The sequence below is a fragment of the Silene latifolia genome, chromosome 1, assembly GCF_048544455.1.
Source record: "Silene latifolia isolate original U9 population chromosome 1, ASM4854445v1, whole genome shotgun sequence".
Lineage (NCBI taxonomy): Eukaryota > Viridiplantae > Streptophyta > Magnoliopsida > Caryophyllales > Caryophyllaceae > Silene > Silene latifolia.
In genome coordinates this window covers 197,145,749-197,160,496 of record NC_133526.1, presented here as the reverse complement: position 1 = coordinate 197,160,496, position 14,748 = coordinate 197,145,749, and the positions used below count along the sequence as shown (strand labels likewise).

Genomic DNA, 14,748 nt, shown 5'->3' with positions numbered 1-14,748 from the left:
GCAAGAGGGCCCTACACTCAAGAATAATATTAGCAAAGGGACCACACGGATCAATAGGACGGAGGATGGCACTAACGGCATCAAGACAATCAGAGGCAATCAGAACATTGTCCCCAAGGACACTAGAACGTAGAATCCCATCACGGATAGCACGGACCTCACTAAGGAAAGGGCAAGTACCAGGGAACCGGGTAGACCAACCAAGAACCCAAGACCCATGACAATCTCTAATGACACACCCCGAACTGGCTAAACAAGAAGAGGGAGAGAGAGCCGCGTCAACGTTGGCTTTAAGCCAACCAAGCGGCGGAAGGGCCCACTAACGGGATAGCTAAAGGCATCAAGTGGGATGGTGCTGGTACGGGGGTGGTAGGAGAGCGGGCATTGGCAAGGGTCCGGTAGTGGATTGAGAGATAATGGAGGAAAAAAGGGGGGAGAGGTCGAGAGGGAGGAGGAGAAAAAGTCGGTCGCGCGCCCTAAGCCAAAGGCGCCGGATAGAAAAGGTGAAGAGTGTGTTCCGGCTAGGAGAGGAGAATTGCGGTTCTCGAAGATCCACTGGTGAAGGTTCGATGAAAAGAAGGAAGGGTGGACATCAAGGGAAGTCCAGGTGTCCAAGGCAAGGCTACAGTCGCGGAGGACATGGAGGGAGGTCTCAGGGATGGAGGGACTGTGACACAGGGAGCAAGACGGGCTCGGAAGGATATTTCTAGCAAAGAGGGAAACCTTGTGGGGAAGCTTGTTCCACCAAACAAGCCATATAAAAACTTTAATCTTGGGTTGGGTATGGAGGTCCCAAAGCCAAGACAGGTCGGGGGGGGAGAGAGCTAAGAGGAGGGGTAGGGGGGATGAGAGGGCTAGAAAGGGACAGATAGGTTTCGGCAGTAGAGAATTTACCTTTGGGGGCAAGGGAGGTGGTGAGAAGGTCCGGCCTAGGAGAGGAGGGAATGGGGAGGGAAAGGATATGAAGGGCAATGTGATCAGGGAGGACAAAGTCAAGAGAGTCAAGGGACCAGGATCCGTTAGAGATGATGGAGCTCAGCTTCGCGGTAGAGGAAGGGAGGTTTAAGGGTCCAGAGATGATGGCAAATCACTTTTAATCTCGTTTAACTCTCCATTAACTTTATCACTATCAAACAACCGTACTTTGACCTTTAGCTTGACTTATTAATGTTGTATCATCATTCTATATGAGAAATATCGCAAATCACTTTTAATAAGCACCAACTACTATTAAAAACATCTGTTATGATTCATGAGATGATAATGGAGATTTTTTGAACTTTTAGTTAGTTTCATATACTATATCGCGAGCTAATGAGTAATTCAGCGAACTAATAAGTAATTGAGTAGGTTATCGAGTAATTGGAATGATAAATAGACGATTTAATAGGTCATTTAAGAAACTAAGTTAGCAAAGACATTAAATAAGGTCATGTTATAGACTAATGTATAGAGTTTAGGGGTACACCATAGAATATAAAAAAAGGAGGGGTACAACGTAAAAAACTGAAAACCATGAGGGTACACCGTAGAATATCCCTATTTTCATTAAATAATCACCTTTTATTATCAAATGATGACATTTTACCCGTCTCTTAAATCAAACCCGTTTTAGAGAAGCCGAACGGGCTACTTATTCACTCCTTCGGTCCTTCATCACCTCCAATTGGTACTGTTTCTAAAATTGCAACAGCCCCTTCTTTCTCAATACTCTAATTAATCTTCAGCTTTTGTTAGAATTTCTGCTTAAATAATGTTTAATTTCATCATGTAATTAGTTAAGAATCAAATTAATGCTGCAAAATTCAATCTTTCCATCAAAATCACTTGAAATTCTACAAACCCAGAGATAACCCAATTTAGAAAATGTAGAAATTCATCAACTTAGATACTAAAGCTATCATCTTTTATATGATCTATGATTCTATGGCCTCTGAATTTTTCAGTTTCTGCAATTTTGATTACTTTCAGTTTTTGGGTTGTTAATTACAGTATGTAGCATTAATTTGATGCCTTAATTTTGAGCCAGCTAACTTATCAGCGTAACCCTAAAATTCTGGCTGTTCGATTGTGCAGAGGTTTCGTTTATTGACACACTTTTTATTGTGGTCACTTTTGAGAGAGGATGGTGTCTCCTGACAGTAAAAAGATTTCTAGGGTTAAGAATTTTGATCGGTTTTCACAATTACCGGAGGCGATGATCGTTAACATATTATCTCGTCTTCCATTAGAAGATTCTGCTCGAACATCCATTTTATCAAAGACCTGGAAAAGCTTTTGCAGCTTATACCCCATTCTTTATTTCGATCACAACTTATTCGCATTGCAATCCCTGGTTTCTGCTAAAGAAGGCGATGGAATGCCTGATATTAATCAAATAAGGGATATGTTTATGGATCATGTGGATTATCGGTTGTCTGGTGCCATACAACTAAATTCACCTATTCGAAAATTAACATTGACCATGGCCGTTAATGATTCCATGTACTTCTACCGTGTCGATAAATGGATGGAGTTGGTGAGACAAATTAATGTTGAAGACTTGTGTATTACTGTGCAATCGACAAACTTCATGTCGGAAGATGACATCTATAGGTCATCTTTAGTATATGAGTTTCCACTCTCGGTGTTGTCTTCAAAAGGTTTACGTTCAGCTTATATTCGAGGGTGCAACTTTGGTTGTGAGACATTAATAGGTGACCCCATCAACAAATATATCTCCCTGCAATGGTTGTGCTTGTCGCATGTTTTTATGGATGAGCGTGTGTTAGAGAACCTGATAACGCGTTGTCAAGGTATTGAAACTCTCGTCCTTGATAACTGCTCTGTTGAGATTGAGTTTCTTACCCTCTCGAAGTTTCCTAAGCTAAAAACGGCTGCCATCGGACTTCAGACTAGCAAGTCCGCTATTGTTGACATTCAAGACACTAATCTTGAATGCTTCAAATGTTATCCTGAAACTGCACTTCTTTTCAGCCCTGCTGCTTTTGCTAGTGTTAAAAAGCTGAGCTTAGCATGGGGTACCGGGATCCACCCTGACCTGTTTAAAGACCTTACTTCTGTCGGAATTATATGTTGATTGTCGGAATTATATGTTGATTGTCCGAACTTAAGGGAATTCCTCTATCGCGGCATTGCAATTCCTGGTCGTGTTTTTTGTAGTCCAATGGCTAATCTTGAGGAGAGCCGCTGTGATATTACTATTTACGAGGCTTGTGATACATTGTGGTTAGTTAAGTTGAGAGCATTCCTTATACTCGTAATGGGAAAGGCAACCGGTGTTCAACTGACCTTTACATCGCCAATGGTGAGTAGTACTGAGTACTGTCTTTTCTCTACGCTCTTTCATTTTCTTGCTTTTATGACTAGTTAATGGAGTTCGTTTCGCTTGGTTTTGCTAGGCAACATTTGATCCTGAGCAAGTAGAAGCAATCGAAGTTTCCCCGCAATACAATCTTCATTTAACTCTCGTTCTTGATGATCACAACATGCAAAACATAGCTGCTCTTATGGATGGCCTGCTCTTCATCCTTCGTCCGACCACCTTGACTCTGAGTTGTACAACATATTATGTCGTCAAGGTATTTTATCCGATCCCCTTAAAGCGTTCTTTGTAAAAACTGTTTATTCAGCTTCAGTTGAACTCGATTCATTTAAGTGATTCGTAATCCAAGTGAATGAATTATTGCTGATTTGCTTTTGTGTTTTTTTTTTTTTTTTTGATGACGAGGGGGTTGAGCCCCCCGGGCCCATGCATTCCCGCACCACCACATGGACCATGTAAGCCACCCCCTTCGGGGGCTGCAGTGGCAAGTGATCATCGCCCCAGCTGGTAGTCGAACCTGTCGAACCTGGGACCTCTCAACTCCTGCATTTCTGCAAGCTTTAAGGTTTAACCCAGCTACCACTGGACTAACACCACTTGGTTACTGCTTTTGTGTTTCCACTTTGCAGTACTTGTGTGAAAATTTGCGCAAAGAGCAACTAATTCGTCCCTGTTGGATGCATCAATTAGAAGATTTCCATGTTGAGTGCCCGTTGAACGTTCCAGTTACAAAGAAGAACTTAGCGGCTTTTCCTGAGGAATGTCATACCCTCATCACAGAACATATTCGTTTCAAGTTTCATTGGTGTTTTAATTGATAGGAAACGGAGCAACTGCGATTAACTTTCAGATTATTCTTAAAAATCTGAAGCTAATCTTCTACGCAAATTCTGTAGGAGACGTGAAGATTAGCTGATGCCTGATGCATACTCTGAATATGTAACCTAGCTCTAAAGAGAGGGAGTAACATATACTCACTCCGTCTACATCATTTGTTTACTTTTTTTTTTTTTTTTCTTTGTGAGAGATCTTCCAACTTCATATTGTATTTGTATTCCTAATCCTATTATAACAACAATTGGGCCTAAGCAAATGCATCATCGAAAGCACAACATGTATTCCAACTTCATATTGGGTTCGTATTCCTATTCCTAGTCCAACCAATATTTTGTATTGTGTCCTACTCCTAGTAGTAGTAGTATAAAAATCTTGTGTATTAATGTTTGAACGTAGTGTCTATATATAGTGCTCATTGTTTTGATTATTACATATATCATATCAACTCTTCACCCCCAAAAAAGAAAAAAAACTCTTCAATATCAACTCTTCAATATCAACGTAACAACTCTTCACTCATTCAAAAAAAAAAAAAAAAAAAAAAAACTCTTCAGATATCAACGCCATGTTTAATTTTCATAATATTGTTCTCATTGTTCTTGGGGTTCTCTGTAGTTTTCTTATTATTACGACTCAATCTAGGGAATATCATCACCTCCCATTAGGTCCGTACATGAGCGGACCCGAGTCTGTGGCCTTTGATTGTAAAGGCCACGGTCCTTATGCGGGTATCTCTGATGGCCGTATTATAAAGTGGGAAGGTCGCACAAAAGGGTGGACCGAATTCGCTATAACTAGCCCACATAGGTATGTTTCTTCAATCCTATAATTTTGTTTCATAATCACGACTTATGTACCTGGCTTGTATGAAGGTTACTAATCATATAATTATTGTTCTCGTTGGATATTTTTAGCATATAATAACCAACCATTTTTCGAGAGATTGAGCGTTTGGTAAATTTTTGTAGGCCAAGATTCTGCGATGGACATGATAATCCAGCAAATGAGCAATATTGTGGAAGGCCCTTGGGATTAAAGTTTGATATGAGAACCTGCGAGCTCTATATAGCCGATTCAAGCATGGGTTTGATGAAAGTGGGTAGTAGGGGCGGTGTCGCTACGCCAGTTTCTACGGGTGTCGCCGGAGTTCCATTTCGATTTTTAAATGCATTGGATATTGACTCCGACTCCGGTGTTATTTACTTCACTGATACCAGTACCAAGTATCATCGATGGTAATTGCTCCATATCTCAACTTTTTTTTTTACTCTTTTCATTACGTTCGATAATTGATATTGAAATATTGTCGTAAACGTGGTTCAAATTAATCACCCCATAATAGTTTGTCGCACGTAAATTCATGACATAAATAACGTTGACTAAATGAAGATTTATGATGCTTGTTTATTTGATGTATTACAATATCGATATATGTATGTCAAATAGTTTAATTTAATCATAATCCTAACTAAATTAGCTTATTAGCATTAAAATTATTTATTATGGCGAATTTTCTTTGTAGAAAAAGAAACCCAACTTATATACGGTATGTAATTTGTGTTTTAGGGAATATGTACGAGCGATGAGGAGTTTCGATCACACGGGACGATTACTGAAGTATGATCCAAGGACTAAAAGTGTCAGCGTGTTGATGGATGGTTTGGCTTTTGCAAACGGGGTTGCCTTAAGCGAAAAGAAAGACTTTGTCCTCATCGCCGAAACAACTGCATCTCAAATAAGAAGACTTTGGCTCGCTGGGCCAAAAGCCGGAACTTCTGAGATTTTTGTAAAACTTAACGGCAGGCCTGATAATATTAATCGGAACAAGAAAGGTGAATTTTGGGTAGCCCAGAATCCCTCCAAGCCTGTTAAGTTGAACCAATTCGGAGAAATTATAGAAAGTCTGGCTACACCAATGATTGTCGATGCAAGCGACGTTCTCGAATTTCGTAATAGCATTTGGATCGGATCTGTTATTCAACGTTATCTTCATTATAGTTTATAGTATTTGGTATTTAAGGTCCATTTGATAAGTATATTTTGTATACATTTGCATAAACGTTTTAATTTTGAATTCCGTTATTATTTTTCTTTGCTCTTTAACCGTTGTAGCAATAATAAACATAATCATATAAATAGCATGGAATTACGTACAATATGGGAATCATGGACAATCGGCATGCATAGTCGGACAGTAGTTTAGTGTGTATTCCATTTAACTTGATCGCAACTCGCACAATAACATACATATACGGCCGCCGTTGTAACTGCCTAGCTGCCTTTCTGTCCATGTTTTCGATTCCCATGCAGGCAGAAGAGGCACAAATGTTTATAAACTCGACGACTCCTTCAAATTTTTAGTAGAGTCAAAGACTTGTTATTCTCTGGCTTTACGATAAGGTAAATATAAATATAAATATAGTGAAGCATAAGTTTGTCGATGCAAGCTCTCTATGTTTTCGATGCAGGGGTATAAGAGCAACTCCAATGGTACAATTTTTGGACCTGCTTGCAATTTACATAAATTACCTAGCTACAACATAACCATTGAGGAAGAAAAAGTAATGTATGCTTGAAAGCTAATGTAGCTTGCACAAGCTACATGCTTGAAATTGAATGTTTTGAATAATAGTGTAAAAATTGAATAAAATTAAAGTTAAAATAGTAATTTAACTTGTGTGACCCATACAAGCTACATGGTATTGTAGTTTACCACTAAACGACTTTGTAGCCGAAAAACAGGGTTGCTTGAAATGATGAAACAGTTTACCACTAAAAGATTGTAGCTATCCATTGAAGTTGCTCTAATGATGTACATTGACCCCGTTTATCTAGCATAAGCGAGATCATTTATTAAGACACTAAGCTAATGATATTGTTAATAAAATTCGACGATAAAGATATCAAGTGGAAGTTCCAGTATTCGAGCAGACAACCTCCCAACCATAAGGAGGCATTTTAATGATTATAAATTCTCATTATAGACGGACACTATCCGTCTATACGTATAGACGGATACCATTTCCTCTCATAAAATACCCATTTGCCATAAAGTGGGAAGCACATGGGGGTGCCCCACCTTGTCCCCTACCCATTTTATTAGAGTTCTTTACCCGTCTATTCGCCCCACCCGTCTATACCAAGACCTATTGTTTAATGATAGTTTAAAGTTATAGTAACAAAGTTACTAAATGTTATACTCCCTTTATTTCATTAAACTTATATAAGGGACAGAGGCGATCATATTGGAACGTGGAATTCATTATCCATTATACATCATCTATCATAACCATTAAAATAAGATATTCTCGGTATATTTTTCAAAACATGTAAAGGAGAATTTTAAAATACGTAAATAATTCAGGAAATGAGAGTGGCTTATTCATAGTTCATATCATATTCGACATTTGGCCTCTAGCCCAAAACATCGACATCAAAATCATATGCCTCAAACTCATCTATTTCTTTCTTGAGCTTAAAAACCAGAACAGTCGACTTAGAATCGACAAAAATTCCCAATAGCTATCATTCTTATCCCTCGCCTGTGCCATAATACAAAATACTCCTTTTCTTTCAATCATTTATTTACCTTTAACTAAAATATCTTTCACAAAAAGTACCCTAAAAAAAAAAATATATATTTCACAAAAAGGAAAAAAAAAAAGATCGGAATGGAGGGAGTATGTATCAGATATATACTTCGGGTACTAAGTTCAATCACCTTGATACAGCACAGCGCACACCCGGAAAAATGAACAATACTCAGAAGAGATAACACGTCAAAAGTCCCAGAATGAGTCCCAGAAAGACAAAGAGAGCTTTATAAGCGTAACAATCATCATCTGTAAAGGCATGTCCTCATGCAATATGCAATGTATCTGATCCAGCTGCAAACAATATAACCAGATCGTAAAAAAAAGGCCATAACTACGAGCACCACAACCAATAGCAGCAAAATGAAGGACATTAAAGCAAGTAGTTTAGACAATGGATAATGAATAATAATAATAATTCTAGCTAATCAAACAGCAAGATGAACAACAAGTAGCAACGGCCGTATCCTTTGTTTACGAGCAGAGGCTTTTCCGAATATCATCCATAAGAGAAAGTATTTTCTAATTTACACGAAAGACGTCATCCTGAGCTCCATTTCCTTTGTGCAACACTGGGGGTCCGTTTGGATTGAAGGAATTGGAGAGAAGGGGAGGGGAGGGAAAGGGAGGGATTTAATTTCCTTTGTTTGGATAAAAAATATGGGAGAAAGGAAATGGATGGGGAGAGAAATGAGATGACTTATTTTCCCTCCTATAGAACAAATTATAATCTTTCCAAGGGTGGCAAGATTTGGAAAGAAAACATTATTTGTACTCTAATTATATCACCAGCATCCTTTAATCCTCCATCCATTCTTCATCTCCCTCCTTCCTCCCCTTCCATTTCCCTTCATAATTTTTGTTATCCAAACACCCACATCCTATTTGCCCTCCCCTTCTCTCCCCTCCCTTCACCTCCCCTCACTCCCCCTCCCCTCCCTTTCCTTCCTAAAATTGTATCCAAACGGACCCTGAGTACCCGGAGTTTCACCAAACGTGATAGCGAGGATTTTATATTCCTTAGTCGAAGGAGCGAATCCAAATACAAAAGCAGTCTTACCATGCAAATGGGAAGGAATTAACAATGATTTTCTAGAATTTTTTTCTTAAATGGGGTTCAAATCCAAAGTAATTACAAAAATGGGGTTCATTTCAAAGTATTTACAAAAAATGGGTCCACGTCATTAATCTTTATTTTTTTACATAAAATTGAACTTCTCGCTGCCTCACACAGCGAGTAGTCATTAGTTTGCCATTTAAACAATTCCCTCGACACTCTACATTTGGCGTCTCCGTTCTCCTTGCTCCGACCACAAAACAGCAAACTACCACCATCATTATCTTCTTCTTACTTTGGTTATCCTATACAAATATTTTTTTTTGGGTTATTAGCTTTGTAGTTATGACAGAAAATGACCCGCAATATAGCCGCTCACAAACTTGCTTTTACGATTTCGGTGCACATACGTTCAACGAAACTACCACCACAACTCTCTTCTTCTTCTTCTTCAATTGCAGCGCGAGTAATTTAATTATTCATAGACTCATGGTGCACATACTTTAAATTAAGGGGCAAGGAGAACGGAGACGCCGAAGGTAGAGTGTCGAGGGAATTGTTTAAATAGCAAACTGATGACTACTCGCTGTGTGAGGCAGCGAGAAGTTCAATTTTATGTAAAAAAAAAATAAAGATTAATGACGTGGACCCATTTCTTGTAAATACTTTGAAATGAACCCCATTTTTGTAATTACTTTGGATTTGAACCCCATTTAAGAAAAAAATTCGATTTTCTAATACTTGGGTTCCACAATATCATTTCTTGCTTTTATCAACAAATTCCCACGTTAAAATTAACCCATTTATACTCAACCCATTACAAATCCCTCGAGAATTGTCATTTCCTGAACTCATTAGATTGTGACCGGTTTTCCTGAAAGTATCAGCTCTACGAAGTGTCATCAAACATCATGCAAGTAAACAAAATCAGCGCCATCAATTATAGAGCACCAAGGTTTACAGACAGACCTGAATCGTAACAGGATTTTACTCGGCATTCTTGCCAAAATCAGAGTCCATCGAACAAAAGAAGACTAAAATAAACCCTAATTACTTCGCAAAAAAGTAATTAAACAAAGACATTGAACAAAATCAGTGAAGACTATGAATTACAATTATTACCTAAACCCTAAATTAACCTAAAAATTTATGAACATGTGTAAAAAGAATAAATTACGAGGTGAGGGTACACGAACTGTTTTATTTGTTTAGATAATTTTTACAGTATCATTTTATATTAGTTTGATTTGTTTTAAATGCATGTTTTAATAAATTTACCTATTTATAGGTCGGGTGACAGAGTGGGCGGGTCTTGACCTTAAATGGGCAGGTTCTTAGCGGTTGGGTCATTTTCGGGTTCGGGTAATCTCTCATGCTCCTTGTGGATTCTACCATAATATTGTGCAATGACAACCGTGCATTTGCGAGGTTAAACTTTGAACCATCAAATAACCCATAATACAATACTTTATCTTATTTTAATCAACTCACCCCACAACAATACTTATTTTAATCACATAATCCCACAATAATATCCCACAATACTTTCCCTCTCTCCAATTATCCACCCTACCACAATACTTTAGCTTATTTAATTCAAACACTCTTAATTCCCGTGCCGCCCTCTAATAAGGAGAGTTATTACGAATAGAAGGGAGTATTAAACTAGGTAATAATAAAAATTTAAGAATAATTATGTGTGTATACGTAGAATTAAAGAAAAAAAAATTAAAAAGGCGTTAATCTGCCCCGTTTTGACTCTATTCCGACTTGAAACCCGTCCGTATAAACCCATATTTTTCAAACCCGAAATAAACTCGACCCGTATTTTACCCGAACCCGAAATGACCAAACCTGTAACTCGCCCAAGGAGTTTAAATATTCAATAACAGAGGGAAGGTAGGGGAGAATTAGATTTGAAGTTTTAGTGAGAGGCAGCCAAATGCAAAATTTGGTGAAAAAAGTGTTGTGATGGGAAAAATACGTAAGGCAAAAATAAACTACCTTGTATACAATATGCTCAGAAAAAAATCATGTATGCTCATAAACAAAAGGGTCTAAGGTAACACTAAAACTTGAGAGAGACGGTCTCTCACTAAGTTATTGAGAGACCAATCTTTCGTACCCTTTTATTTGTATTTCGTACCCTTTTTGTTGTTGATGTAACATAGTAATTTCGTACTTATTTACATAATAATTGTACCCATTTTATCAGTAATCATGATACCTATTTTATTACCTTTAGTACCACTTTTTATTAAAATTGTACACTTGTTTCTCAAGAAAACTTATTAAAAGACCGTCTCTCAAGAAACCTACTGGGTAACACTAGCATCAAATGCGCAATCTTTTTTCTCGCCTAAATTAATCTGACTTAAAATAACCCGACAACTATAAAATCAACAAGTGCACATAGTGAGATTAGTGACTTGTATACTTTGGACTGACGAGTTTTTGACGGTTAATTTTTTCTAATTGAACCCCTAAATTGCAATTCATAATTTGATTGTAATCATTGAGAGAGCACTCGGCGACGGAATTACTCATTATTGTCGACGATAATAATTGATTTAGACCAAAAAAATCAACTTCCAGGTTTGTCCACTGTCTCTCCTCTTTCACTATTCTAGATTATTGTTTTTGCTTAAGTTATCAACTTTATATGATTTCTGCGGTCTCGTGATTTGATCGGAATAAACGGGACTAAAACAGTCCGTATGTGTTTGGATAGCAAAAGTGGAGGGAAAGAGAGGGGAGAGGAGGCGAAATTGGATATGGGACAATTTTTCTCCAAATCTCTCCTATTATAGTATTATGGAGAGATTTTGATTTGCCTTGAAGGATGGAAAATGAATCCCTCCAAATCCTTCCCCTTTCCTTTCCCTCCACCCTTATTTGCTATCCAGCCGCTACCTTTGGTGCGCACTGGATAAACCCTCGGGTGTAGGTGATGACCTGCAAACCATGTATACCAGGTAAGCCACCATAGGGTGACAGCAGGCTCGAAGTTTATTAGACTTTGACTCAGGCCAAGAATACTTCACAAGATTTTACTCTTGGAGAGGCTTGAACGTGAGTCTCCTACGAATTTCACCCAAGTTTTAACTACTAGACTTCACCCTTGCGGGCAAATGTAGCCAAGAGTAGTCGAACCCCAAACCTTTTGGTTATGGTATCATTGGTGATACGGAGTACTATATTGATGATCTCAAATTGAACGTGAATGGAGGATAATGAACTTTGCTGAACTAAATGTTATGGAGTAGAATAAATTGTCATGAAAGAAAAATGAACTCTTTACAGTAAAGGTTTCAAATTATGATCCATTTTAGCCGATCACACTAAGACTTTGTTATTCTTGTCGTTGGTCATAACTCATAACTCATAATATAGACGGGTTCAGTTGATATTTTGTCGACTTACTTTTTTCTCGTGTTCACTTGTTATGAAGATGGAGAGGATGACATCTTGTGACAGTAAAAAGATTTTAAGGATTGAGAATTTGGATCGTATTTCAGAGTTGCCGGAGCCTATCATCCTTCACATATTATCTTATCTTCCTTTAGAAGATTCTGGTCGAGCATCCATCTTATCTAAGACCTGGAAAAACTTTTGCAGCTTATACCCCATTCTTCATTTCGATCATAACTTATTTGCATTGCAATCACTGGTATCTAGTAAAGAAGGTTGTGGACCGCATGTCTATCTAATAAGGGATATGTTCTTGGATTATGTGGATTGTCACTTAACTAGAGTTAGCCAGTTAGATTCTCCTATTCGAAAATTATCGTTGACCGTGGTGATTAATGACTCCCTGTATTACTCTCGTGTTGATAAATGGTTGGAGTTCGTAAAACAAATGAATGTTGAGGACTTGTGTATATTTGTACAAATTGTTGATTTCTGGTGGCCAGTGCGGGCGAGTGCTGGAAATGCATTATATAAGTTTCCGTTTTCATTGTTGGCTTCAAAAAGCTTGCGTTCTGTTTATATTCGAGGGTGTATGTTGGGTCATGAAACATTTGCTAGCGAAGTTTCATTTTCTTCTCTACAACGGTTGTGCTTGTCACATGTTTCCATAGGTGAAAATGTGATGGAGACCCTGGCTACGCGTTGTCAGGGGATTGAAATTCTAGTCTTGGATAACTGCGCTATAAGGCCCAACGTCTTAGAGCTCTCGAAGTTTCCAAAGCTAAAAAAAGCTCTTATCGAAATTGAGGATGGTTGGATCGATTGTGTTGACATTACCAACACAAATCTTGAATGCTTCAAATGTGATGCTGAATCTGAATGTCATATTGGCCCTAATGATTGTGCTCGCATTAGAGAGTTCACTTTGGTGGATTGTATCGTTAACCACCCCAACCTTTTTAAAGATCTTACGGCTACATTTCCACTTATTGAAGAAATAGAAGTCGTCGATATACGTGATACAGATACGTTGAACGCTACCAGTAATGTTCTGAAGAAGCTGAAGTTTGTAAGTCTTGGTCCTATATGCGTGGAGCAGGTTTATATTGATTGTCCCAGTTTAACATTGCTTGATTTTACAACTTATGGTATGACGAATTTGTATGTTGATTGTCCAAAATTGAGGGTCTTCCGTTATGAGGGAGATACAGTTCCTGAGCGGCTTTTCATCAGGTCAGTAGCTGATCTAGAGGAGAGCAGCTGTAGTATTTCTACCTATGGCGCTTATGACGAGTCGTGGTTTTTTCAATTGAGGGTATTCCTGGAACTTATTATGGCAAGTTCAACTAATGTTTCCCTATTATTTTCTTTGCCAATGGTAGGTACAAGATTTTTCCGCCTTCTTTTCGCCAGGTCGTTCATTTCTTGCATTTCAGCTAATGTTTCCCTATACTGATGTGTTTGATTTGATTTGCAAGGAAACATTTAAACCCGAGGAAGTAAAATCAGTTCAAGCTTCCCCACAATACGATGTTAACTTAAGCCTTAACCTTATAAATCCCAGCATGCAAAATGTAGCTGCTCTTGTGGATGCCGTGCTCTGGATCATTCGTCCGACCACCTTGACAGTTAATTACAGAACCTATTATCTTGTAGAGGTATTTTAAATCTAGTTTAATTTGTAGTTTCACTAAATTTTATTTAGTTCCTATTTTTTTTAAATGAGAAACGGGCTCGCTCTTATTTAATTTCGGGGTTCTTATTTTGTAGTACTTGTGTGAAAACTTGGTAAAGAAATCCCAAGACAAGATTGGTGGTGAGCAAATTCATCAACCATGTTGGTTGCATCAAATAGAAGATTTTCAAGTTGAGACCTCGTTGGATATTTCCGACATAAAGCAGAATTTGGCGTCTTTGCCGGGGCAGTGTCGAGCTATCGCAAACCGCGGAGATCATGGAGCTAGTAGAAACAAAATTTGTTTCAAGTTTCACTGGTGTTATAAATTAGAGAAAACAACTATTTAGCTTAAATGTTTTTTTTTTTGGTTGGAAAAGATTGACCATTTTAATGTATCTCTATGGTTGCATCACTGATGTACTTGAAAACATTAGCCTAATTCCCCTAATGGTGTAAACGTGAGATTGTGAGGCATCAATCATGCCATGGCATAATCGAGATGTCGTGGATGTAACATGTGATAATCAGTGGCAGGACCAGGATTTTGAAATCAAGGGGGGTAAAAAGGTAATTGTATAATAAAACCTCCAAAAAGTTAGAAAAATTTAACTAAAAATTTCGAAATCTTCAAACGAAAGCAGAGGTGAGCCTACTAGCCTCCCAACACCCCCCTCCCCCGCGCGTCTATGGAGAGTATCTTCATAAGCGTATTCCTTTTTTTATTTAACTTTCTTTACCAAGTACATTTTCGTTGACAAATTGCTACTCCCTGCGACTTAACATGTTCTATACGATTTATTATCAAGCAGTAGCAATTTGTAAACGAAAAGGAACAAAGTTATATGTA

The 14,748-nt window shown here is 38.1% G+C and overlaps 3 protein-coding genes across 5 annotated transcripts; all 3 read left to right on the top strand.

The window, feature by feature from the left end:
* The first annotated feature begins 1,701 nt into the window (after window positions 1–1,701).
* LOC141616492 (uncharacterized) lies at window positions 1,702–4,354 on the top strand. Of its 2 annotated transcripts, none has more exons than XR_012530843.1 (3): window positions 1,702–3,307; window positions 3,402–3,581; window positions 3,955–4,354. XR_012530843.1 is itself a non-coding variant. In XM_074433859.1 (3 exons), exons 1-3 carry the CDS (start codon window positions 3,167–3,169, stop codon window positions 4,141–4,143), a joined length of 510 nt encoding a protein of 169 aa, XP_074289960.1. In that variant the 5' UTR covers window positions 1,702–3,166; the 3' UTR covers window positions 4,144–4,344. The 2 variants fall into 2 exon arrangements, 1 of the variants encoding a protein (XP_074289960.1); XM_074433859.1 differs by having other exon boundaries at window positions 3,955–4,344.
* Window positions 4,355–4,835: 481 nt separating this feature from the next.
* Window positions 4,836–6,176, top strand: LOC141590567 (protein STRICTOSIDINE SYNTHASE-LIKE 10-like). Its single transcript, XM_074411145.1, has 3 exons — window positions 4,836–4,969; window positions 5,131–5,397; window positions 5,729–6,176. The coding sequence occupies exons 1-3, from the start codon at window positions 4,836–4,838 to the stop codon at window positions 6,165–6,167; spliced, it is 840 nt and encodes a 279-aa protein (XP_074267246.1). The 3' UTR covers window positions 6,168–6,176.
* Window positions 6,177–11,225: 5,049 nt separating this feature from the next.
* On the top strand, window positions 11,226–14,296 carry LOC141616409 (F-box/LRR-repeat protein At2g42720-like). Of its 2 annotated transcripts, XM_074433852.1 has the most exons (4): window positions 11,226–11,407; window positions 12,264–13,601; window positions 13,702–13,881; window positions 13,994–14,296. In XM_074433852.1, exons 2-4 carry the CDS (start codon window positions 12,264–12,266, stop codon window positions 14,246–14,248), a joined length of 1,773 nt encoding a protein of 590 aa, XP_074289953.1. In that variant the 5' UTR covers window positions 11,226–11,407; the 3' UTR covers window positions 14,249–14,296. The 2 variants fall into 2 exon arrangements, with proteins under 2 accessions (XP_074289953.1, XP_074289952.1); XM_074433851.1 differs by having other exon boundaries at window positions 11,226–13,601.
* The last annotated feature ends 452 nt before the right edge of the window (window positions 14,297–14,748 follow it).

Excerpts from the sequence above, each read along its gene's own strand:
- LOC141616492 (XM_074433859.1), top strand. The coding sequence starts at position 3,167 with ATGGCTAATCTTGAGGAGAGCCGCTGTGATATTACTATTTACGAGGCT. Across the intron at positions 3,308-3,401 it reads TGACCTTTACATCGCCAATG|GCAACATTTGATCCTGAGCA; the intron begins GTGAGTAGTACT and ends TGGTTTTGCTAG. Across the intron at positions 3,582-3,954 it reads CAACATATTATGTCGTCAAG|TACTTGTGTGAAAATTTGCG; the intron begins GTATTTTATCCG and ends TCCACTTTGCAG.
- LOC141590567 (XM_074411145.1), top strand. The coding sequence starts at position 4,836 with ATGAGCGGACCCGAGTCTGTGGCCTTTGATTGTAAAGGCCACGGTCCT. Across the intron at positions 4,970-5,130 it reads GCTATAACTAGCCCACATAG|GCCAAGATTCTGCGATGGAC; the intron begins GTATGTTTCTTC and ends AAATTTTTGTAG. Across the intron at positions 5,398-5,728 it reads AGTACCAAGTATCATCGATG|GGAATATGTACGAGCGATGA; the intron begins GTAATTGCTCCA and ends TTTGTGTTTTAG.
- LOC141616409 (XM_074433851.1), top strand. The coding sequence starts at position 12,258 with ATGAAGATGGAGAGGATGACATCTTGTGACAGTAAAAAGATTTTAAGG. Across the intron at positions 13,602-13,701 it reads TATTATTTTCTTTGCCAATG|GAAACATTTAAACCCGAGGA; the intron begins GTAGGTACAAGA and ends TTGATTTGCAAG. Across the intron at positions 13,882-13,993 it reads GAACCTATTATCTTGTAGAG|TACTTGTGTGAAAACTTGGT; the intron begins GTATTTTAAATC and ends CTTATTTTGTAG.